The 25,526-nt window shown below is 42.2% G+C and overlaps 3 protein-coding genes across 4 annotated transcripts in view; 2 read left to right on the top strand and 1 right to left on the bottom strand.

Moving 5' to 3' along the window:
* Positions 1-4,595, top strand: part of kcnh8 (potassium voltage-gated channel, subfamily H (eag-related), member 8) — a 36,594-nt gene extending 31,999 nt beyond the window's left edge. Inside the window, exons 15-16 of the mRNA XM_028428566.1 lie at positions 289-368; positions 4,035-4,595. Coding sequence (XP_028284367.1) covers positions 289-368; positions 4,035-4,595 — 641 coding nt within the window. The remainder of the gene's footprint in view (positions 1-288; positions 369-4,034) is intronic.
* A 7,692-nt stretch (positions 4,596-12,287) lies between these two features.
* On the bottom strand, positions 12,288-16,153 carry LOC114450615 (polypeptide N-acetylgalactosaminyltransferase 15-like). Its single transcript, XM_028428816.1, has 10 exons — positions 15,489-16,153; positions 15,216-15,382; positions 14,928-15,132; positions 14,025-14,192; positions 13,758-13,875; positions 13,250-13,444; positions 13,031-13,162; positions 12,855-12,956; positions 12,621-12,764; positions 12,288-12,534 (listed from the first exon to the last, which is right to left on the bottom strand). Exons 1-10 carry the CDS (start codon positions 16,010-16,012, stop codon positions 12,361-12,363), a joined length of 1,929 nt encoding a protein of 642 aa, XP_028284617.1. The 5' UTR covers positions 16,013-16,153; the 3' UTR covers positions 12,288-12,360.
* A 3,893-nt stretch (positions 16,154-20,046) lies between these two features.
* On the top strand, positions 20,047-25,048 carry gpnmb (glycoprotein (transmembrane) nmb). 2 transcript variants are annotated; one of them, XM_028428836.1, is made up of 12 exons: positions 20,047-20,270; positions 21,098-21,253; positions 21,339-21,479; positions 22,052-22,225; positions 22,317-22,478; positions 22,571-22,894; positions 23,107-23,166; positions 23,293-23,505; positions 23,808-23,913; positions 24,014-24,234; positions 24,339-24,429; positions 24,516-25,048. In XM_028428836.1, exons 1-12 carry the CDS (start codon positions 20,192-20,194, stop codon positions 24,667-24,669), a joined length of 1,881 nt encoding a protein of 626 aa, XP_028284637.1. In that variant the 5' UTR covers positions 20,047-20,191; the 3' UTR covers positions 24,670-25,048. The 2 variants fall into 2 exon arrangements, with proteins under 2 accessions (XP_028284637.1, XP_028284628.1); XM_028428827.1 differs by having other exon boundaries at positions 21,339-21,500.
* The last annotated feature ends 478 nt before the right edge of the window (positions 25,049-25,526 follow it).

Raw genomic sequence — 25,526 nt, 5'->3', positions numbered from 1 at the left:
AGAGCCAGAGCATGGAGGGAAAACATAACAAATATCTTCACTATACAGTTTACACCATTCAGCAGTTTACCTTTTCACATATTCTACAATGCTGGATGCTGTTTTGCACATTTCTAGTGAAAAATGTTCACATGTGAAACCCTGCAGTACTTTGGAGTAATGAGGCTGAATAATGACTGCCAGTGCCTCCAGTATTTATCAAGCGCCTCAATGCAAAAACTGCAGGGTGGAATTTTTATTGTGTTTTATTTTGCTTAAAGTGATTCATAACTTGTTAATTTGTTACAGATGTGCTCGATATTAGCACAGCAGAATTAGCAGCTAAAGCAGAGGAGACCAGAGGACAACTGCAACACCTTGACCAGCAGGTAGGACACACAGCAAGTCTGCATTATGTCATTATGTAAAAAGTTTAAGACTTGGTTTAGGTGTTTAGGGTTAGTCTGCAGGAAACGATTGTAAGCCAATGTAATGTCCTCTGAAGTGATGCAAACAGGATTGTGCATGAGGTGAGACAGTGAGATAGAGAGAGAGAGACAGATAGACAGGTGGGCTCAGGAACACACAAGCCATATGGCTGTATCAGCATGTCAGGCATAAGACAGATGAAAGGACTGAGAGAGGTAATTAACCAAAAACAAAGATAAAACAATAAATAAACCCATGAATTGCTGATGTACAGTGTTTCTTTGGTACATTATTATATAATAGGCTTTTATGACCAGTGCATCAAAGTGTCCACTGTCCAGCTTAAAATGACACAAACACACACAGGCTCTCGTGCTGTGTCCTGTGGTTTTGATTGGCGGGTGGTTAAATTGACATTAGACTTTTGGCAGGTGAAGAGCAGTGTTTGCTTCCTCCTGCTATGCCTCAGTATGTATGCACGGATGATTCGAAAGAGGCAAGGAGAGAGAGGAAAGTAGAAAAATGAAAATGAAAAAAGAAAAACACAGACAAATAAAGTCCACTGGTCTTTTCCTCTCTTTAGAAGAAACTTGATGGGTAGAAAGCTGAAGCTAGAAAAAAAAGACAGGATAAAAGAAAGCAGTGAGAAAGACAGTGCCACAACACCTTCACACTTATACACATTGGCTCTGTTGTGCTCCCTCTCTGTCTCTGTGGGTTGCTTGTGTGTGACGGGAAGTCTCTCAGCATGGTCTTGTAGGTTGTTAATCCACACTTGGATCCATCCACAAAGATCACCATAGGAGATGAGAAGGGGTGTTTGATTTAAACCCTATTTGCTCCCTACACAAATGCTCACATGCACCTGACAGCAACACAACACATGAAGGTATTGTAAGTTATACTGTGCAAAATATAGTTACCTAAAAGGATTTATTGTGGATGTATTTTGTGTAGACATTTACTTGTTTGTTGCCCAACCGTACCCTGTAATTAACAAAACCACAATTTAGATTCTAATGTAGATCCTGAGTGGAATTGCTGTCTTTTTTTTGCTTAAGTGTATAGAATGGCATGACCAGCATGCAGGTGTCTCTATGCTGTTTGCACCTGGCAGAATAGACTTCTTATATGGTTAACATTGGAAATAGGCTATTTCAAACCAAACCATTGTCACTTCCTTAACTTTTGGATTCAATAATTCAATCCCACTCTCTCAGGCGAACTTCCATTGTTTCACCTATTCTTCCACCGCAGCTACATAAAAAAGCTCTGTCACCCTTTATACTATTACAGTTGAGCTCTTGGTGTAAATAGCACAATAGCTGCCGTGATGCTATTTTCATTCAGGTGCAAATAGACATCCAAAAAGTGCAAAGGTCTTTTGAAATCACATTTGTCACAGTGTGACACTTTTTGTACTTTTGAGCAGCAAAACATGAATATCCCTTTTGAACACAGGACACCAGGATCTGGACAATAAGCTAACAAGGATACACAATTTGACCTGGACCACACAAACCCTGACATTTTAATGAACTGCAAATTGTGTGCACAGCGCAATAATCCAGCTCTCCATGGCCTCTTACCTTTGCCTTTAGAATTCAGGCGTTGTCAGTGCATCTGAAGGGTTTACTCCACAGGGAGATGATTGAGACATTAGTAGGATTGAGGAGGGCCTAACATGGTGACCTTTGTAGCTACCATGTTGGGAAAATCATAATGTACAGCTGTGAGAACACAGAATCACTGCACTCATAATTACCAAAACAGGCAGCATTACTAGTGAAACTAGCACATGCCTGCTCAGCAGTAGTGTCCCACTTTTGTAAATGATCAGTAAGGAACAAAATTAAATACTTAAAACAGAATGTTTAAGCAGTTAGTTTTCTGTTACTGCGCTGGAGGGCTACAGCGCTCAGTATTTATTTTGTATTTTTTTTAATAATGTAAGGCACAAAATTAAATAACAAAATGTAAATATTCCTTTGAACAAATAACTATATGCGTTTCATCATTACCCCCACTGCATTACCACCCAGTGGGCAAACACACAATCTAAGAATCAGAGAATTATATATACATATATACATGTATATTTATGTATATGTTTAACTCTAAATTGTCTAGGATACATTCAGCTCAGAAGTGTTTTATTGGGACCTTACTATGTACCTGTGGCTGCAGCGAGCTCTGGTCATCCGTTGCTGCTCTTTTGTCCAACTATCTCTGCATAGGGTTGTCTCTGACGTGGGAGTATTAGAATCATGTTGACAGCGTGTCAGATTGGACTGTCCTGCCACTCTCAGCTTTTCTATTTTTATCGGTTTAGACCCAAGCTTTTATCAGTCACCCCAGAGAGGGAGAGATGGAAGAAATGTGAAAAATAGAGAGTTCTTTACTCTGTGAAAACTATGAAAGATCAGAGTTAATCTCAGTGTAACAAGATGTCTGATTTGATTGTTTGCATAGAGTAATCAGTTTTCTCTATGTGCCTTATAATGTGAGTCCAAGTATCTAATGTGGTCTGTTGTAATCACTAAACACATCACTGGTGCTCTCTGCCTGATGTCCTCTTGACATGCATTCATGCAGCGACTGGAGCAGTTTCCACCTGGAGTTGTGTGTTCTGCTGAGGGCTGATGCGCATCCAGTTGCACTGATGTGCATGATTGGCTTGATGAATGGTTATGAGTGCTTTGACTGGCACAAGCAGATGGTGCATTGGCAGGGCTTCATCGTCGTGCCCTCTGTGGACACGCCACATGCAGAGAGCAACTAATCACCAGCCCCCCCTCTCATCAGTGCAATGACCAGTTATAGCAGCATGAGGCTACATGCAAAATGACTGACCTGAAAAGATCGAATTCATAATGATGTACTGTAAATCCTGAGAGACGTTTTCTTCCTCATAATTTGTGCTTCCTAGAAAGTTTGTCATTATGACATAACCAGAAAAGTCATCTGCGTGGCAGTGATTGAAAAATACTATCCTATTGGTTTGGATAGCAGCTGGACACAACAACCTGAACCTTTTAATGACTGTTTAAACAAGTTTAAACAATATGTATTTACTTGCGTTGTAATAGGGTACATATTATGTATAATATATAGAATCATAAACACCAAGGCTTATTACCTTTTTTTGTATAATGTTATAAAATGCTAGAGTTTTTGTCTGACTGGAGTAAGTGATGTGTGGTTACCACGGTAACAGCCAGTGCAGTTTGATTCTCCAACCAATCCTTTTAAGCTGCTACATTTTCAGGAAATAAATAAATAAATAAAACAAGACCAACTCATTATATTTGTTTACAGCAACGCCAAGCAAACCCTCAATGATAAAAAGTCAATGCAATGATCAGATTTCATGTGGGACACGGCAAAGTTTGTCACCTTATTGAAGGCTGGTGTTAGACAATGGATCAATGGATCAAAAAATGGATCCATTGAAAATATTTCAAATTTTAATAATTAACATTGGCACGTATCTGTGCTTATTGTAGCAGCCACCAAATGTTTATTATTTAGATTTAGAAGAACTGAAAAACTGTGTGAAGACAGTAAATAGTAGATACAACTGCAATGTTCACTCAAGGGTGATTGTTGAGTATTTGTACCTGCAGGTGAGCCACCTCCGGAGGGAAGTGTCCGACCTTGGGCAGGTGATGAAGAGAATGGCTCAGCTAATGGAGACCCTCTTGCCATCAGTGCCGCAACCTGCAGTAGTCTGCCCCAAGCTCTACTCCCCGGCACACCACACACTCCTGCACCATCCTTCCTCCCCTCAGTCCTATCCTTCACCATCTCATCAGACTGCCTCCATCTGGACAGACACACCTATGTCTTTGCCCTCCTCTCCCCTCACAATCTCCCAGCAGCACAGTGCGATGTGCCACGTGGACTCCCACACACACAGACCCCAGGACCTCCTGTTAGGGCTCCCTGCTATCCCCGGCTCGACACCCCCGCCAACTCCTAGCACATCAGCCATCTCAGAACCTCACATGCCTTCCTCACCCATCAATTCACCGGATTTTTCTCACTGCACAGACGGGGCCACAAGCTCCATCAGGTCAAGGGTTCAACGTCCACCTCCGCAGGACGGGGGAGATGAGGGCCTTCTCCGGAGCTCTTCTCAAACTGGACTTGGGGATATTTACAACTATCCAACCAAGGGTTTGTAGCAATCCTGCATCAGAACTTACTTGAGTCTGCAGGACTTTTTTCCAGGACATTTGTGGGATATATTCCTGAACTAAGATCAGACAAACCAACTGGGGTCCCCCCTATCACTGGAAGACGTTTACAGGGACGCAATTCAGATCTTTTTTGTTTGTTTGTTTTCAAGGCACGTGTTTAAAAATCCCATTGCATGAATACAGAGGGTTTAAGTGTGTTAGCTTTATAGAAACATATTGTTATTCAACAATGTATAGAGGTTTGGGTCAGCTGTTGAGGTTTGTGTGTGGTGGCAGCCCCATGGGCACAGCTCACCTCCAATTCCTTCCCTTTTTGCCATAAAGGAATGGGGGACAGAAGACACACTGAGAGAGGATAGAGTTTTTAATGTCCTCTCCTTTGTTCGCTCCTGACTGGAGATGGTTTCAGGCTGGCTGGTTTAGTTGGAGGAAAAGAAAGCCTTGTGAGTTAAGAGACAGCGAAGGGCAGGGGGTGCAATCTCCCCTCCCTCCTAACCTGCCATCTCAGCCATATCCTCTCCTTTTAACCCTTCTTTCCTTGCTCACTCAACCTGAGTGCAATGCTCCGGATTGCGTGGAACAGTGCATGGCTGGTTGGACTGGGAGCAGAGGATAGTGTGAGGAGATAGATGGGACGTATTGTGCTCTTTACCGCTGGCCCTCAGGGAAGTGAGAGAGGGGTTGGAGGAAGTTGGTTATGGAGGTGGCGGTGGGGTATGTTATGCCTGAGGCAGCACAGCCCCTGCTGTCGTCTGTCACACTGAGCACAGGGACTCTTTCTCCCACTCTGCTTCTCTTTTCCAGCGTTTCTCTCCACACACCTACTATTCTCTCCCTTTCTCCCTCTCTCTGCATGCCTTTCCGAGCCTTTTGAGTAGTGCCTGTAGACACACATTAACATGCTGCATGTCACCCTGTGGAAATCCAGCTTGCCATTTATCTATCTATTTAAAGGAAACACGGTTCTATGTTTAATAGCTGAACCTGGCATTTACTGATGCATATTTATTGGATGTGGGCTCAGTTTAAACAACTTGGTTATTTTAGACACAAGGTAGTCACCCCCTTTCGTGAATTGGCCTGGAGCCAGTATTACAAATACTAAATTGATTCATAATCCACATTGTAGGCTGTTTCCCTGATTGTTACCCAGGGGTACCAGCTCTGAGATCCCTTTTCTCAGCTGTCCAGAGCAAAGGCAATATTCCCACCTAAAAGCACAATAAGGAAATAATTTTATATTTCTATGAATGTATCAATACTAAAGATGTATTTTTTTTACCTCAAAGGATGCAAGAGTGTGGGATGGCAGTAAATGATGTTACTGTATCAGACGTTATGGCAGTTCTGTTTACTGGTATCAGCCAAATGCAATCTTAAACCAGGAAAAAAGGTCATAACTCTTGTCCCAACAGATCTACTGTTCTCTTTTGAATTCATGTAGGTTTGACTCTGCTTCTCTGCAAATGGAATGTACTGTAATCGAACTTCTTTTTTTTCCCTTAACATTTTGATATTTATTAGATACAAAAAGATGTTATGCTAATAAACAACAAATATGACTGTTATGTGCTGGGTTTTTTTCTTTTTGTACACAGAAACCTTTACCAGAGCTGAAAAGAGGTTATTAGAGGTCAGAGCCCATCTTTTGAAAGAAAACAAACTTGCAGTGCAACCAACACACAATATGACAAATGTTTAGAATTGACTGAAGGCCATATTTTAAGAAGTATTTTTTATCTGAGGTCCAAAGTAAAAGAATCTTTTTTCCCTAAAACACAACTATGGCTTAAATTAAGTAAGGTATTTTTTTAAATTATAGACAAACAGTAAAGAGGCAGACTGTTAAGTATATGAGTTGAGATATATGCTAATAAAAGTATAGTCATAATCGATACAGGGACCAACTGTGACTGCTGCAGGTAAAATGCCTGTGCTTGTTTACAGTCAAAAATAAATACTGCTGGAGAGTATTGGGTGCAGTAAGTATTTGTGCACACTAATGTGCACCTGTGTTTTTATTTTTGTGCAACTGACATGCAGCTGACATGATGTTGTTCTTGGGCTCGGATGTCTCATGCAACAAAACTGTGGCTTAATGTTTATAATAGTACCGTTTGTTTGATTTGTGCTTGAGCCTTTTGTTGACTGCAGCTACGGTTCATCTGAAGTGAAAGTGCAGTAACCGCCTCGTCCCACTGGTGACGTAGGTACAGCACAGGGTGAAAACTGAAGTGTGTCGTCACATTGACACACCTGTCATACTGTAGGACCAGCTGCTCTCACCTAGGGAGATGCAGCTCCACTATGTGTTTTTGTTTCAGTGCTGCGAGGGGAATGCTGGCATTATATTGCAATATATTCCCCAGTTTCTTCTGTGTGTTTTATTGAGAACAAACTTGCAGCTGGGTCAGCTGTGTGAGTGTTTGCAGTGAGAATGATTATCTATGTGTTTAGCAGCACCTCCAGCACATCTGTGGGAATGCTGTCATTTAGCCTGGGGTCTTGAAGACCCATCCATATTTAATGGTGTACAGACAATCCCATCCTGACTGTTTATGCATCGTTTTATCCACCTGTTTGCAAACTCATCTTTTATTCACCGCTTTTCCACTTTATCTGTCATTAGCAAACTGAGGCCCATCTGCTTCCTGCTTTGCACCCTTCCTTTCTTCTTTTTCCTTTTCACTTTACTTCAGTGAAAGTTGGCTGTGATTAAGAGGGATTCATAGAATTGGGGAAATTCTAAAAGAAGAAAGGGATTGTTAGAAGAGGTGTGGTTTTTTTAAAACTTCAGTGAACTTAACTGTGTTTCATGTCCTTGCCGTTTCTGTGTGACTGTGTATGTTTTTAATCCACTCGATTCACATTGTTTGATGATGGCCCTGACCCAAATACAGCAACTATTCATCCCTGTCCACTCTTTTCATCTGAACACACACAGTAAAATGTAGCATGCACACACACACACACATTCACTCTTCCATTCAAATGAGCACTTTATCCCAGTGAAAAGAGCCACTTCACTTGTCCCTCGCCCCAGATTTCAGCACTGAAAAACACCATCACTGGCAGTAGGTGAGAACTTCTCTTTCAGGTAATAAAATCTGCCTGATTTTCTCCTTTCATCTAAGAGGACATAATGGAGACATGTAAAAATTGGCCAGCTGTGGTGTGGTCTTTCACTTCAGGCCTTATAGAGCTCTGCCTGTCCAAGAAAAAATTCTAAGCTGTACCAAGGGTGCATTATTGCTGTGTTTACAGTCAGACTTTTGTGTGTGTGTCTGCCTATGTAGGTCCAGTATAAGAGTATAAGTGTCTAGGCCTGTATAAGAGCTCAAATGCGCATGCAGAAAATGGAGAAGCCCTCCACACAAGGGCTTTACATTCATCTGTTCCACTCTGTGTGAGACTGTACTGTAGCTGCTGTTGCACAACTAAACACTTATATTTGCATTGGTTGTAAAGCAGCAAGGGAGGGAGGGAGGGAGGGAGTGAGCATGCAGGATGTCTTGTGTGTTTGATAAATGAGTCTGAGCTGCTCCCCTGGGTGCTGTGATACAAGTGGTGGGAGGTGACAATGTGCATGCCAGGAGGAGAAGTGAATAGTGGTTTCCTCCCTTAGAGGTGTAAGTCTCAACAGAGGGTATCAGAAAGGCTGCAAAATTACCTCTTTCCTTGTTTACCTGTCAGGGCATAGTGTGGTATTTTTAAGCAGAAGAGAGGAGGATCATCAGCGTGAAGAGCTTTTAGTAAAGTAAATTGTATTCTATTGTGTTGAACTCTGATGCAAGAGTCTGCTTATAGACATTTGAAGCTCCAATCTGGCAGTGAACATCTGGCAGCTTTTTTATGCTTTTAAACTCCAGTAGACAGCCGTACACATCGTGCCTTTGCATTATGCAGTGTGGAGGTTTATGTATGTAAATTGACATTTCAAAAATGATCTGCAGCTTTTCTTTTTCAAAGGGTTTTTGAAAACCAGAGATGCCAGTTGAAACTTTAAAGTAGTAACAGGGAACTGCTTTGTCACCCGAAAACTTAAGTTGTAACAAAAAGTTGGCTAGACATTCTCTTATCTGAAAAGAATTACTGAGGTAACGATGATATCTAATTGACTAATGGAGAAAATGTCCAGAAGATATTCGGACAGGACGTCTTCAAGATGTCTGAAAAAGACACAAGACGTCCAGAAAAATTGTATGTCCTGCAGTCTTATAGATTTGTTCTCCAGAAGAAAACTGCACCTGCTCTGGACCTGGTTACAATACTGCTCCAGATTTTTAAATATAGGATCTGTGCCTGGTATTTGATCTGATGTGCCAAAAGACACATACTTATGTCTTCTGTGCAGATCTGCCCCATAACTTATAAAGACTCTGGGCCATATGCTTGTCTATATAATATTTGTTACATATGCATGTATTTTTGAAACACTTTCTTAAAAAATGTACTTGGTGCATGAACAAGGTGTCGCCAGGAACTTTCTAAATGAAGCATTCAAAAGCTGTTTTTGTCTTTGACCTTAATTGCTGCTGCAAGCCAAGTTCTTGTCACATTTTAAAGCACCTAATCTTTGCTCTGTGCCAGCCCTGCTCCTGAGGCCCATCCACATACACCTAATTGCACATTACAAATCACTGCAAACAACAGTGTCTGTTAAAAAAAAAAAAAAAAAAAAAAAGCTCCTTGAGGCTCACACAGTAAGTACAACCACCTCTGTCCTGGGTGAATAGCCCCATGGATCTTCATAAAGGGCCCAGACTTCCTCCAGCACAGCTGCTGATATCTGTCTGAGTCACCCAGGTTTCCTCAGAAGTCGTGTGCACATGTGTGTGTGTGTGTGTGTGTGTGTGTGTGTGTGTGTGTGTGTGTGTGTGTAAGTGTGTGTGTAGTGTGTGTGTAGAAAATAAAAGAAGAGCACAAACAAACAAAAAGGGGTTGGTGAGAATGTGACATGCCCTGCAGCCATCAGCATTTGATGTGGGTGTTCACTTTACTTATCACACAGACCTCAGCATGGAGAAGCAATGGAAGATTGGAGGATGCTCTCACAAGAAGGGTGGGAGGAGAGGAGGGCAGGCAACAGGTCACATGCAACAACAGACATGAGGGACAGTTTCTAGACAAGAGAAATCCAGCAAGGGAAGCGTTACACTAGAAGATCGATATTTGTAATAAAATGTAGTGGAGTGATTAGATAAATTAAATAGGTAACAAAAGCTCAATTATTTTAGGATCAGTTTATTTACAGTATTTTCCAAAGGGATTTACCAGCTGATCTAAAAGAGCAATAGATGACAGCTCCTTAAGTTGCCATATGTTGTAACTTTAAGACATATTATATTCCCAGCTGAATGATGTAAACTGTGCCGCTCTGCCGGCATTCTTGATTTGACTAGTTATTACTAAGAGATTTCACACAGACTGCAGTGAGTGACTGTGATGGAACTTATCAAGCATCTGCTGGGAAATTCTTCACACATCTTACAGTACTCTGCAACACAAACTGACACCAGAAGCATCCCTACAGACAGCAGCATTAAAATCATGTAACAGTGACAAGATTTTTATTAACCAGGTTTCCGTTCATAAGGTCAGACTTGTGAACTGTGCATCGTGTACGTCACCAGTACTGCATCAATACAGCTGCCACGCATGTGAACACTAGCTAGTGTCTTTAAAAATAATAGCTTTAATAATTGTCTCGTAAACCGTAAACATACTTGCAACTGGTGAGTAGTATATATGGCCTTGTGTTGCCCTGTTATTGATGATTGTTTATATGCATCTAAAAAGGGTTTACTGAGCAAGAAATATTAACATGTGTAACAAATCAATGTGCAGTTTTATCATTTAGCCCACTGGTGGTTTTGTTTCTGTGTTTATGATCATTACAATATCGAAATCTTCCCTTAGGGTTCAGCTTTTGAACAGAATGCTGATGAGCACATCATCTTTAGACACTCTTTGACTTGATGCAAAATTTATAGGTGTGATTCAGTCAAGCATCCCCATACAGAAGTTTGAAGCCATGAAAATGACCCGGATGACTGAGAATCTTCATCAACAAGCATCCTCATAGTTTAACACTGTAGTTCAGATATTTAGAATAATTCAAACTTTTTTACAGGTCTGCAGTCGTGGCCATGTTACAGACTTCTTAAATGTTTCTGTGATATATTGAATGTTACCTGTTCAAGTTGTCATGGTAACTACTCCTGAAATGGCAGACCTGGCTGTTTTTTTCCAGAGCACTGTTTCAAAAAGGTTTCTTAGTCAGAGTGATTTTACAGTTAATACAGCTTTGTCAGGCAATTTTACAGTAACAATCCTCCCAGAATCCCAAAAATCAGAACTCATCTCTCTATAGTCATGTATTGTACCCAGTAAAGATTTTATTATTCTTATTTATTTTACAAAGGATTTTAGCATGACTTATATGTGTGATATTGGGTGCTTTTTGTTTGTTTTTTTGCCACAATCCTTATTGTGAAGCTTATGTCTACAAAATAATCACAATGTAGTTAAATGCAACCGTTTTGTTGAAGTGAAAAGAAATAAATAGCCTATAACCCAAATATCTTTGACCTCCAAGGGGTCTAGAGGGAAACATGGAATGATATCTTCCATACAATTAGTTTGTGACCTCTGGCTGTTCTCTGAGGTCCCACAGCAGGGACATACTGCATTTATTTTAACAATACTGGGTGGTTACATAACCAAAGAAGAAATAACATTCAACAACATGTTGTTGGACATATGCCTTGAAGCTGCAGACATACCATATGACTGATCTTATTGAAAAGATGCTGTGTGTTTGACTGGGTTAAAAGCATCACAGGTTAAGAGGAGTGATACTGTGTGGCATAGTCAGGAGCTTATTAGGAGTGAAGTCAACAAGGAGCAGCTTAGGATCTTTCCTGCCCGTCAGTTACTGCTCTGACCTTAAAGATATGGCTCAAATAATATCATCACTTATGACTGACTGTGACCTAAACACACAAAGCACACGGCCATCCTGTAGTCTGCATCCACTTCAGGCCACTACTGTCCCATGACAAGCTTATTGTATAGACTAACAACATTAGCTTTAATTACAAAAGGATCTCTGATAGGTAAATGACATGCATGGAGAGGGTTTCTTGCAGAAAAACAACAATGGGAGGAGTATAAATTAAGTTGTGAAGGCCGATGGCTCCCTCTGCTGTCAAGAGTTAATGGTAAGATGTTTTTTTTGTGAGAAACTTTATATTAAAAAAAACAGATCTGAACTCATAAAATAATATTTTAATATACATAAAGGTGGAGTAAAATATTTTCATTAACATAAATATATATTGAATTGGATCAAATAAGCACAAGTGCATTAATTTGTTTTTAAATACAATACTTGAGTAAGCATATAGTATACGACCACTTTTACTGTATTATTCAATATTTTAGAAATGTATTTAACAAATAACACACGTCATAAAAGCATTTATTGACAAACTTAATGTAATTTCATCTAAATTTTATATGATAAACTACACATAAATACTATAATAAACATTAAAATTGATATCCCAAATATATATTTATTAATTCATCTGTTATGATATTATTATCCTTAAAACAGGAACAAAAAGGCTGAGTGGAAAAATAGAGAAATATTTTACATAGTTTTCTGCACTACAATAAACAAACTGCCACTATAAGTATGTATATTAAGTGTATTAGGTTGCAAAGTCCACCTGTCCTTCATGCATCAGGTACCTTTAGGAGCCACTAGCTGCTCAAAGTGCCACTGCTGTCTGGGGTGGTGTGTGCACTGGCGTAGGAAGAGACCTCCTCCTGCGCTGTTGCTGACTTCTCTCGGCCCTCCTTCCTTTACAGCTTCCAGACATAACTGGGACTGCTGGTGAACGAGCTGGCCACTGAGCTGAAGGGTGGAAAAAAAGATCCAGTGAGTCAGCCAAATGTCCTAGATAACCATTTAATAAAAAAGTTGAATCCTCAGCCTTAAACCTTTATGAACTTCCACTGGAATCTGCTGGCAGTTGGTCGGTGTGTGGGGCATGGAGCCAGAACCACCCTTTCTCCCTTGGCATCCAAACACAAAGCACCCATGGGACCCCATCGCACTTCACCCTCAGAGTTTAGATCACAATGCTGCAAACAGGAAGAGAGATCATCTTTACCACTTTATGTCACCTGTCTCGTTTCGACTGTCACCACTGAATAATCGGTTACCATGGTTACCTGGCTGCCTGTCCCGCTGCATGGTGCCACACTCATGGCACCACCTTGTGGTCCCTGCCCACTGGGGTAGTCTGCACAGCTGCCAGTTCCAACACTGTACAGCTTCAAATGGACACATACTGTATAAGAGTCTGTCTATCACATAGACGTCTGTGTGTGTTTGTTATTGTTGTTACCTCGCCTGATTGTGCAGGTCTGTCCTGTGGGATGTAGAGTTGTGGATAGACTGTGGTCAGGAACCAGTGAAAGTTCCTACAACCGAGACTCCTCTTCAGCCGCAGGCGTTCTGTGATGTTTGGGCTCTCAGACTAGACAGAGAAAGACAGTACAGTCTGTATACACTCAGCTGGCTGACAGCCAACTTCTTGAACAGATGTGTTAACTCACAAACACACCTGCCTGATGAAATGAGCAAGCGTGTCTCTCCTATAGAAGATCTTCCTGTAAGCGTCCATCCAGGTGTCAGCAATGCGGATCTTGTTCCTCTGAAGCAGGTCTTGGTCTGGGAAGCGGTACGGCAGGTGGTGGCGCCCGAGGTGGGCCACACGAGAGCAAGGAACGACCTCCATGGAACCCCCACATGACCACACCTACACCAGAGAAGAAGCATTTTATACTTTGGACAAAAACAGTACAGAGATGTCTATGCATGTAACACGTGTGTATAACATAGCATGACATCTTTTTGGTAAAAACATTCCCAGATGACAATTCAACCTGAGATTTTCCATTTGCAAAAGGCATTATCTCTCAGCATAACATTCCTGAGTCCCTAACAGAAGCCAACCAAATCATCAGGCAAATGCTTTACATGACTTGAAATAACAAGCAAAGCCAGACTTTTATCTTTCTGTCTACAACCTGAAAGGGACATCATTTTTTCTAAAAAAAGTTTTTCTTTACCCTGATTGACAGTTCGATTTCTTCTGCCCCCCATAGCAGCATCCCAGGGTCATAGGCCCCCAGACTTTGGAAGAAATGCCTGTCGATGGCCACAACTCCACCTCCTAATGCAGGGCTTCTGTAAGGGGGAGACTGCAGTATTATTGTCAGGAACAAACACAGGCGATGTGCAGGTTTCCTTACAGCACAAGAACCAGTACATGATTCTTTAAGTACAAATCTCTATGCTCAGTTTGTGTAAGGGTGTCTGGGCAGCTGTGAACTTACTGCACAGGTCGAACAGCCATTTCTGGGTCCTTCTCTTGCAATTGAGGGATTGATTCCCAGAAGAAGTCCAGTCTCCAGTCAAACACTCCCCTGACTGGCCACTTGGTGGCATTGTACTGAAAGGTCTGCCAGTCTATCACATCCATAATGGGGGACAGCACTCTGGTTCTGTAGAGGTGACACATTCATCCAAACAGAACTTTTAGATTAAAAATAGTCTTTTATTTATACATATCAAGTGTATGTTATGAATGTATGTTCACCACCCTTCCTTTAGGTTCTATGAGTAAACACATAATAAGAACTAAAACAATGTCTTTCCGGCTGGCTTACATGTGCTGTCTGAACTATTGTAGCAAGTGGCCACGCATGTGTGTGTAACGCTTTAAAGAAATGTAATAAAACTATTGAAATGGAAATCAAAAGAGAGATAGAGAGAGAGAGAGAGAAATAGGAGAAGGGTCAAACATGTGGCTGAGAGAGTTGAGTGTTTGCAGATTCCAGGCCTGAGAGTTCAGCCTAATTACCTAGTCTTAATTAGAGCCACGCTGCAGGCAGCCTGAGACATAAGACTAGAGCCAAATCATGAGAGCTAGATCCTGTATACACACACACATACACATACAAGTGTGTCCCCTGTGCTTTACTAATGAGTAAGGACAGCTGATAACTTTGAACTCTCCATCTTCTCACTTCTCACAAGTGGTTCTGTCAAAAAGCAGAACACAACAGAGAAACAAGCAGTCTGGGCAGAGCTGCTGGGTTGGATTTTCCCAAGCCATTTTAATATTTAACAAACAACTATTGTGATTAAAGTAGAATAATGCAACTGAGCAACAGGGATTTTGTGCAAGCTGTTTATTATTGTCAGTGAACATGATTCCTGATTGGAGTAAAAAGTACCTGTCCTGAGCCACTCTCTCCAACAATGGCTCCAGCCAACCCTTGTGGCATTCACAGTGGGAGTCCATGAACACCAGTACCTCGCCTGCTGCCCTGGCAGCACCCAATGTGCGACAAGCCCCAACGCCCAGGCGCCTGGTGCTGCGAATCAAACGCACCCCATCCAGATGGGAAACATACTCACTCAGCACAGTCTTCAGGTGACCTAAGAAATGCCCAGAGAAAAGGAGAAAATTAGACGGATGGACTGACGGACGGATGGATAAATGGATGGATGGATGGACTCACCCTGCTGACTTAGGTCGTCCACCAGCAGGACCTCCTGCAGATACTGTTTGGGTGCAGTGTCCAGCACGCTGTGCACAGTGCGCAGAAGCGTGGACCAAGCCTCGTCATGGAAACAGATGACAACAGTGGCACGCGGCAGAGACTCGCTGTATTGCTCCCCAAAACACCTGTGTGATGATAATGTGTGCACAATGTTAAAACAGCAGCCAACACACTGAAGTACGGCGCTTTAAACTGGTAACTTCTGCAGTCATGCAAGCGCTGGGAACTCACTCAGGATGGCGCGCCTCGGGCAGCCTACGGTGCAGAGAAATCCTCTCGCTGACCACCTCGTTAAAACCATACTTCTGCACAGCAGTCAGCTCCATATCCTTCTCGAAACCCTCCAGGTGCAGCCTCACTGCTTTGCCCATTTCCCCGTGCGTCGGGGCCCCCACAACGTTGGCATCCTTTCCAGGCAGAAGCACTTTGTAACTTCCCTTCTTCTGCAGCGTGTTCTTGGTGCCCTGTGTGGATGGCACGAATAAAAGCTGGTCCTCTTGGAAGGATTTTAAGGGGGTCAGGTCGACGCCGAGCTCTAAAGCGGGGTCGCGGGAGTCAACGATCACCTCCAGCTCGGGCGGGATGGGAATCCGCTGAAGGGGGCGACGTGGAGGGCCAGGATTCTGAATGCTGCGTTCACGGTCCCTGTTAAAGAAATCCGAGAGCGCCAGGGTAACCAGGGCGAACCCGAGGAGCAGCAGCCAGAGGCAGAGCATCCTCCTTCGGACAGCTGTGCCTCTGCCCCACAGCCTCATGCTGAAGAGCGCAGGGGGTAGAGAGATGGGAGCTCAGAAGTCAACCCAGCACTGTCTTACCTGGCACATTTTTGAGTTTTGCCCTAACTTAAAGGTCGGCTGCATTTCACCGGCGCTGAAAGTAAACAATGATTATCCAATAAAGTTGAACACAGATACATTGCACATGAGACTTCTGGTGACTGGAGTTGCATGGAGAAGCAGATCTGGTACAGAAGTGGCAGGGCAGGTTCAGGACAACCCTCCAACTTCTAAATGGTGGAGGTGCGCTGACTTCTCATCCTCCCATCCAGCTCTTCCCGTGGTCCTAAAGCCTGCGTAAACTTTCAGCTCCAGTGGAGGATGCACCTGATACTTCCTCTTCCATCTGTTCTCGGTATTGATTTACAAAATGCTTTAAATAAAATAAACAATATCACAAAACGAAAAGCATTATAGGGGAGACGTTCTGTTGACGCACAAGTGATCGAATAAAGTAGAACAACTTTTCAGGCGTTGTTAATTTGAATCGCATATTTTTAGTCATTTGAATGTTCGTAGGACTTTTAATATGGTCTGTTTCAATCGAACGAAATGTGCTCTGTTATAAATGAGCTCACATTCTAATGGAAACAGACAGTGTTTTTAGGTTTCCTCCTGTCTGCGTGTGAGTGTCTGCTCGCAGGGTGCAGGCGTCTCCCCAATGCGTCACACATCAAAGATGTTCTCTCCGGCCAGCTGGCTGCGGGCCTCGTGGTCCCATGACCGTCTGTCAGTGCCGGGAAGCGGGGCGGTCGCAGCTTCGAGCTCCTCGGAGCTGCGAGGAGCGCCTGGCAGACCAGACTCCTGTTTTTCAAGAAAGAAAAGAACTAAAACCATGTATGTGTTTGTTTTAGTGCTTATAAACTTGTATTTCAATCTTCCATAAAGTTTTACCATAAAGAGATGGTGGAAAGAAAAACGCTGCAAGTGTGCCGATGGAAAATGAAAAATATAATTTCCTAACACATTTTTCCGAGTGACCTCAGGACCAGTTTTTCTTTAAACCACATCACATGGACTTCTGCGTCACGCCGCTCTGTTTTGCATTGTGGCTGACTGGAGCCACTCTGTACAAGTTGGCAGAACAGCCTGGTGGCTGTCAGAGAGCAGTGCGCCGCCCTGGTGGCTGTCAGAGAGCAGTGCGCCATCCCGGTTGCTGTCAGAGGGCAGTGCACCACCCTAGTGGCTGTCAGAGAGCAGTGCGCCGCCCTGGTGGCTGTCAGAGAGCAGTGCAGTGCGCCATCCTGGTGGCTGCACGTCTCCTGTTCTGCTGCTGGTAGTGCTGGTGACTGTCTGGCGGCTGCAGTCTCAAAATGAGTGGGTGGGATTACACACATGGACACTCCCCTGTGCTCAGGATGACAGGGCAGAAAAGCATCTGATCATTATGATTACAGTATACAGAGGGGGGAGAGGGACATCTGGAGAGAATGACTGAGAGGCTAATGGAGGAAAAGACAGAGAGGAAGATGAGGGTGGGAAATGAAAGAGTGGCTTGCAAGATCAGAGAGTGTTAGAAGTGACCGGCTCCTGACTCCAAAATTCTTCTTGTGGGAATATGTTTATAAGCCTCAAGTTTGAAAAAGAAAGAAGGCCCTCGTGTATTTCCAATGAACACTCCCATATGTTCCACAGTGCAGCCAAAACACACACTGAATTGAAGTTCCCACTGCCAGCACATTTTCAGACATGCATAAACAGCAAAAGATCTCTCTCTCTCACACACACACACACACACACACATATTGAAGATCCAGGATCCAGTCCACATTCTCAGGAATGTTTCCTACATTCCACCATCAGACTAGAAGCCAGAGCTGTAAATGAGAAGGCACGACAAGCACACACAGACAGACAGAGAAAGAGAGAGAGAGGGAGAATAAGACTATTGGCTGCATGGTGCTTTTCTGGCTTGTTGTTCATTCATATTTCTGTGTTTTACAACCAGTGATGTCTGGAGCCAATTGTCTGTGCTGGAGGAGACGAGACAAACAGAGAAAGAAAACACACACATGTGGTGGGAGAGATAACAGGACAAATATAGAGCAAGCATTTATGGATAGATCCATTGTGTGGGGACAATAATTGTTTGTTCTCATTTTTAAAGTTTTTACTTCCATTAACTTTTTTTTTACTTTTGAGCAAACTAAACATTCGGTTAGTCGTAACCTCATGCCTGTGTGCTTAATTTATTTTGGTGACACTTTATATTCAGAACAAACACAGAACAGCCTCAATACAAACATCTTCCCCTCTACAGGGTTATTTATGAATCTCGAGTGTCGTGGTGTGAGTTGCAGAGTTTTGGGTATGACTGTAAGAAATAGCACAGTGTCCAGCAGTGCTTCACTGAGCTTTGGCAGTAACGTAAAGTAATAAATTGAATTAAGCATAATGTGATTAGAGACAGAAGTTTAGCAGCTGCCTGTGTGAAGAGCCGCGGAGTGGTGCTGCCCTCTGCTGGAGAAAGACAGCGTTCATGTTCAGCGACTCTTCCTGTACATTTCACGGTTAGTTAAAAAGAAAAAAAAGAAGTCTCAACTCAGGGTCCACCCTGACTCTTTTTTTCCTGAACCCTTTGCTTATACCTCGTGGCCTTCATTAGTGGTTTGCAGTGATTAAAAAAAAGACCATACAGGTGAACTCATCTTACAACATATGAGCACATGTGGAAACGATTTTGTAGACAAACTGTTTTGTTACCGTTTGATTGCCTTATCAGTAAAAGACAAATGTCACTAAGGAGCCAATAAACTTCATTAAACTTCCAACTGATTTTATCGGCTGTAATAACTTTGTAATAATAAACAGATTTGATTTCAGCTGGGATGATTAAATTGAGGATATAATTAGACCCGGAGCTTCTTGAATATTATCACGCATGTTGAAAACTTAATGTTAATGCTGTCATTAGGTTTAAATGTCACTGTATGTCTTGTTCTATGTGTCAGTTTGCCATGTTACACTAATATAATCTTGTACGATTTTAATTTGAGAGATTAAGAGATTCTGCTTCTCTTAAATTTTTAGATTCCTGCTCATTTTAAATTTAGATTTAATACTGTACATCTGTGTCATATAATTGCAGCCAGAATTTCTATTTTAATAAGTAACTTGTCAATTTATAGGGTTAGAGTGCTGCATGTCTGTTTGTATCTGTGAAAAAAAACACTTTGCTCCTGACCTGTGAGCAGATATTTCTACTGGGAGCCCTTTGTAACTGTTTCCAAATCTTTACTTGTGACAGCAGGAGACCCGCAATCATAATGACATTAATCACATGTTGGGTGCTGTTGAGAACGAACGCCACTCTGATGGATATCATACGCTTTCCTTCTGCTTTTTTTAAGGATGAAGCTGTGGGGCAAGGGATCTATGTCTCCATGACGCAGCTCAAAAAATAATATAAAGAAGGCGATCAAACAATTCATGTTCAGATATTATTCCAACGAAAATATAACCTGACAATAAAAGCGAGTTGTATAATACAATTTTGTATTCACATTATTTTTATTATGATTCGAGCAATTCAGGAAGGAGGCCAAGTCATGTCTGCCCCCTTTTTATTTCAGGCATTGAAATGAACAGATTGATCAAAGCAATGAGGATTTTGGGAGGGAAATAATAATAATATTAATAATAATGAACTTAAGACTCAAAATGCTGGAAAAAAAGGAAAATCTAAAAATGTGTCGTAAAATACAGATATTCTTAGCACTCAGGCCTATTAATATAGGTTATTGGGTTAATAAAAACAAAAACAATGTTTGTAAATTATATCCGGTTCTACAGCGAGCAGCAGCCTGTATGATTAAAGGTTATTTCGAACAGGAAAACTTTAAAAGTCTTTATCAAAGAAGAGTACGTGAAGGGAACAGAAGAGAGCGAGCATGCGCACTTTACACGCCATCTCATCTCCTGCGTCCAGGAGACTAATGAGTGATGAGATGCGCCTCGTTAGGACGCATCACATGTTTGTGCGCTGAGCGCAGTCAGATTACATTAGCGGACATCAGGACAGGCAGGGGGAAGTGCTGGGAGAGCAGGGCGAGGAGAGGCTGGGACCGGCTGCGGCAGAGCAGAGACAAACGATCAGAGGGCGTCCTCACAGTTTATTTTTATTTTAAAATAGTGACAACTGCTACATTCTCCCACTGAATGTTAGAAATGGACGTTTTGCAATGTCTTTTTCTTGTGGCCTGTGCCTGCTTTGTTTATCAAGTCGATGGACGCAAAAGTAAGTACTTTGAAGTTGAACATGATTCATTACTAATCCTAATTTATCTCAAAGTTATGAGAGAGTTCTGATATTAACTTTAAACTCATCGTGTATTTGTACTTTCTTAAAATTGAGATATTCAGTTAAATTACAGAATTGTAATGTTTTCTACCTAAAATCATCACATAGTATTAAGAATAAACTTTAACACTTTTGATGATCGTACTTCTTTCTGTTTCTGTGATACCTGTCCTGTCACCAGCTTTCTGCAGAGTCCCATGAGTTTAATTAAGGCTTGTGCAGCTGACAGTGGTGGGTCTATTCACTCTGTTCAGAAAACAGAACATTCTCTCCACCTATAAAAATAAAATAAATTATTTTCTTCATTTATTATAACATCAAGATAGAGTCAAGTTGTTTCAAAGGAAGAATACAGGTTTCAGTCCAGTCCAACATATCTGGATTTTTTTTTCTCCTTTAATTGAATTACCCTGTTGGAATTTGTTGTTTTCGTCTGTTGTGTCACTCAGGCTAAATCAAGACAGAATGCAGAAACACAGACACAGACTAAAGATGGATTTCTTCAAGATAAAAAAAATATTGCACTGTATTCAAAATGATCATTTCAGATATTCCAACACTTATATATTTATTATATCTTGTGAGTTGGGAGCTTGTGTGCTTTAACTTCTTATCAGCTTTTCAGTCAAACTTATTCATCCAGGATCACTCATCATGTGGAGACTCAACAATTTCCACTCATAAAAACAAACACAAAACCACCACTATTAACTTTAAATGCAGCCTAAAGAAATAATGTCCTCATCCTCTTTATGTCTCTCCAGCATTCAGTGATATGTTCCCCCATAAGCACTCACTACCTGGGAAGTTTCCATTTCCAATTCCACCTATTCCTGGCTGGGATCCTGACACCAATCCATGGGATGATTACCTCTACCCACCACTGAACCCCAAACCTAAGGAACTCATGCACCGCAAGGGTGAGCAGGCTTGTTTTCTCTCCTCTTCTCTCTCTCCTCTGAAACTAATGCATTTTGATAAACTGTTATGTCCACCTCTCTGCAGGTAAACCTAAGGTCCGTCTGACCAGCGACAGCCCGGCTCTCAATGGCTCCTGCATCACCTTCACTGCCAAGCTGGAGTATCCTCCATGCCAGAAGGAGGATGCCAATGGGGACATTGTTTGGGATGAGCACTGTGAGGACGGTACGGAGCTGGAGGCCTCAGGTGCTGCCAGGAAGCCAGGCCAGGCCACAAAGCTGCACACACTTTACAAAACCCCATCACAGCCTCTTATCTAAAACATATAGAATTAAAAAAACACAAAATTAATACACATTCACACTTGAAGGCGCACTTTTCTGCCACTTGAGGGCAGTGCATGTCCCTGTAAACACAACTGTCTTGTAGCTCTGGTTAGCACTCCCCCTGCAACCAAAACCATGAGCTGAAAAAGCTCTGATATTACTGCAGGTTATTGCTAAACTAGAAGTTTTGAGGTTTTTAGATTCCACTGTAAAAATTATTATTGAGGGGCTGACCATTGCCACAGACCATCACTATGGATGTGGTCATGATCACTGGGAGAACCAAAGAAGTCTGATTTTATCATTGTCATCATTATTATTATTTTAGTTTAAATATTCTGTAAAATGTACCCATACATGTATAACAGCAAGCCCCACAGTGTGCCTCACATAAGGTCCTTTAATAAACTTTATTAATCATTAGTGCAGCTTTAATGTTTTTTAATTAACACCTTCTCTCTTCCTGAACAGCCAATGGACTGACCCGCTCTGGCTATGTTTACAACTGGACTTCCTGGCTGGATGACTATGGCTTTGGAAAGTGTACAGACTTTGCAAAATGCAACGTGTTCCCTGATGGAAAGCCCTTCCCTCAGAGCAATGACTGGAGGCGCAAGAGCTACGTCTACGTTTGGCACACAATGGGTGAGACACAGGTCTGCAGGTGCGGCAAGGTGGGTGGAATGAAAAAAGGGCTCTCAAATGTCCTCCCTTTTGTCTCCTATGTGTGTCCCAGGCCAGTACTTTGAGACATGTGATGGCTCATCCTCCAGTGTGACCATTAACACCACCACTGTCCCTCTGGGAGCAGAGGTCATAGAGGTCATGGTCTACAGGAAGCGTGAGCGCAGGAAGTACAGCCCCCTCACCACTGACAACACTGTCTTCTATGTCACAGGTGAGACAAAGATTATACAACTACATCAGACTACGTGTTCCTACAGACACCAAATTAATTATTTAACACCTTCCAACCACACACTCTGTTAGATAAGATCCCACTGGCAGTCAACATCTCCCAGAAGGCTGCGATTGGCCAGTCTGAGAATGTTTTTTTCCGCGGCGAGGACGTGGTCTTCAACGTCAAGCTCCATGACCCCAGTGGATACCTCAAAACCGCTGCCGCTATCGACTACATCTGGGACTTCAGAGATGGCAATCAGCTGGTAACACACCGTAACGTGACCACACACACCTACAGTATGCTGGGGAGCATGAGTGTGAAGCTGGTGGTGGAGGCAGCCTTCCCTGTCGAATGTCCACCAGCTGCTGCAACCACAACTCCAAGAAGTCCCACGTCTCCACCTCACACAGGTACAGGACAGACACATACACAAAGACAAAAGTAAGAATATATTTTATAATAGTAATGACCAAAGTGATTTATAAAACATTCACAACTCACAACTCTGCCTGCTAATATTCACAGCGACCGAGAAATAGGGCACAGATAACCACATGATGTGATATTACAATGCAGAGACATGCTTGTGATGGTGAGATCTGTATCCTTATCTTTCCTGCAGAGGCTCCCACAGCTCCACCCGTTACTCATGCTGTCACCGCCAGGATGGACACCACACGAGGTGAGGTGCTACAGTTCTCTGTGTGTTTGTGAGAACTTTATGAATCTATTTTTAATGACTCTAATGATTTACCAGCATACATCACATGCAGTCTTTTGTCCACTCAGTTCTTGCTTTTTGTCTCAGTGCCACCCAGAACCAGCCGGCCCCTCCCCGCATCCACAGTCATCTCCATGACAACAGGGTTGCCCACCACAGAGCCCCTCCCTCCTACAGTTGCCAGCGCAACACCAGATGCTAACCCCACCACCATGCCCTGGTTACACACAAGGCGCCACAACAGCAACGAGTGTTTCCGCTATGCCCACGGGACCTTTGTCGGAAACATCACCATTATTGGTAAGTGGGAGGCAGCAGCTTTGATGAAATAAAAGCAGCTTATTATCACATTTTAGCTGTTGTAGGACATCAAAGATGCCAAATGAAACATATTTAATTGCACAATGATAAATGTAATAAATTATTTTTATGTGGAATTAAATATTTTGTAGCCAGTTTTAGTTCATTTACTGTATTAGGATGGCTTGTGTCACAAATAACCAACAACAAAAAAAACATAATCCAACACATACTTGAAAATGAAAAATCCTCGTGTGGATACAAGAAAATCTGACTAAAGGTTCATCATCTGTTCTCTGCAGAGCCCAAACACCCACTGAACATCCAGCCAAACAGTCGTATTGTGGATGTAACAGCTGCTAGAGTGACCAGCACTGACATCAGCTTCCGGGTGAAATGTCTGGGCAGGTGTGCATTTCATTATTTTATTTAATTCTATTTTATTCTAAAATAGTTTAGAGTAATAATTTTCATTCAAACCTTTATCTGTCTCACCTTCCTACCTCAGCATCCCCACGTCAGCCTGCACCATTGTGTCAGACCCCAGCTGCACTCAGGTACGTAACATCATGTGCGATGACGTGCCACCAACGTCACAGTGTGAAGTTTATCTCAGGCGAAGGTTTTTGGAACCTGGCACCTACTGTGTGAACATCACCCTGGAGGACTCCAGCAGTCTGGCCCTTGCCAGCACCACCGTCACCATCAACAAGTCCCAGGATGCACCTGGTGAGTTACACAAGCACAACAGTACTTTTTGAGATGCCAGTACTTTGAAAAGCTTTATGAAAAGCTAACAGCTTGACATCCAAACTCCTCTTTGTACTTTTTAGCGGCCAAGACTTCACACACAGCTGGGGTGGTTCTCTCCACGAGCGCTGTGCTGGTGGCCATCTTTGCATTCATCGCCTATCTGGTCTACAAGTAAGCAGTCCCTACACTAAGTCCTAAATTTACCAGCCATTCTTTTCTTATTTGCCTTCATATCCTGTATCATTCTTCCCCACCAGGCGTTACAAGGTGTACCGACCCATTCGCAGGTCACTGGTGGAGGACGCCTGCCCCCATGCTGGGGTCGGAGGCCACATGGTTCGCCTGAGGGAGGCACTCTTCCCCTCCAATGAGGAGAGCCGTCACCTGTTGACTGAGAGACGCCCTCTGTAGGCAGACTTGCACCACTGTGGCTCTCCTTCAAATTATACTAAAACATAAACAAAAAAATGTCATTAGCAAATGATTAAAAAGTCAAAATAGCAGAATGCATATTAGTAAATAATACTAATACTCGTTTGTTTCTTAATGTAGTCGTTCAAGGGTGCTGGCTCCAGCAAATGGCTAATGCTATAGCAGAGTGATTGATCCATTGATTTACTGAAGATAAATTGTTTCTATAAAATGAATATGATTCAAATCATTGCTGTTTAATGGTTAAAGTAAATGCTTGTGTGCCAAGGACTTATCACTTATGCCACAATAATGCTTTAGTTAAGTACAAAATCCTTGATGTATTTTCCATTTGTAGTGATACATGCATGCACTTCATTTGAGCCTTTTAAACTTATAAATCACTGTAAAATTAAAAAAAAGAGAAATTAAGGAATTCAGTGGAAAGCTGGCATGTTTTCTCTAATAATAAAGGTTGTGAACTAATCATCCATCCTCATTTCATTCTCATTTCTATCTTGGTCCTCCATAAAAATTCAGAACATGTTCATTTAAAAAAAAAAAAAAATTAAACCATGCCATTATGTTTACACAATACAATGCACAGAGCCAATAGCCTATTAAAGCCTTGACCTAATTGTTAATAGGTGACTGTAGATATTTCCTAACTATAGTTATTTTAGCTATATTTACCCCCAATGCAATATACTGACAACCACATATATTTCTAAAAAATATTCAAAGTATCACAATACAGGATTTTTTTTTCTTTTTTATTTAGAGGCATTTGACAAGTGGAGCTGTGTGTGTGAGTGTGTGAGGGGGGGGGGTGAAGGGGCACAAGCATGGTTGGAGAG

The sequence above is a fragment of the Parambassis ranga genome, chromosome 2 (genome assembly GCF_900634625.1).
Source record: "Parambassis ranga chromosome 2, fParRan2.1, whole genome shotgun sequence".
Classification (NCBI taxonomy): Eukaryota; Metazoa; Chordata; class Actinopteri; family Ambassidae; genus Parambassis; species Parambassis ranga.
This window is presented reverse-complemented; position numbering and strand designations above follow the sequence as displayed.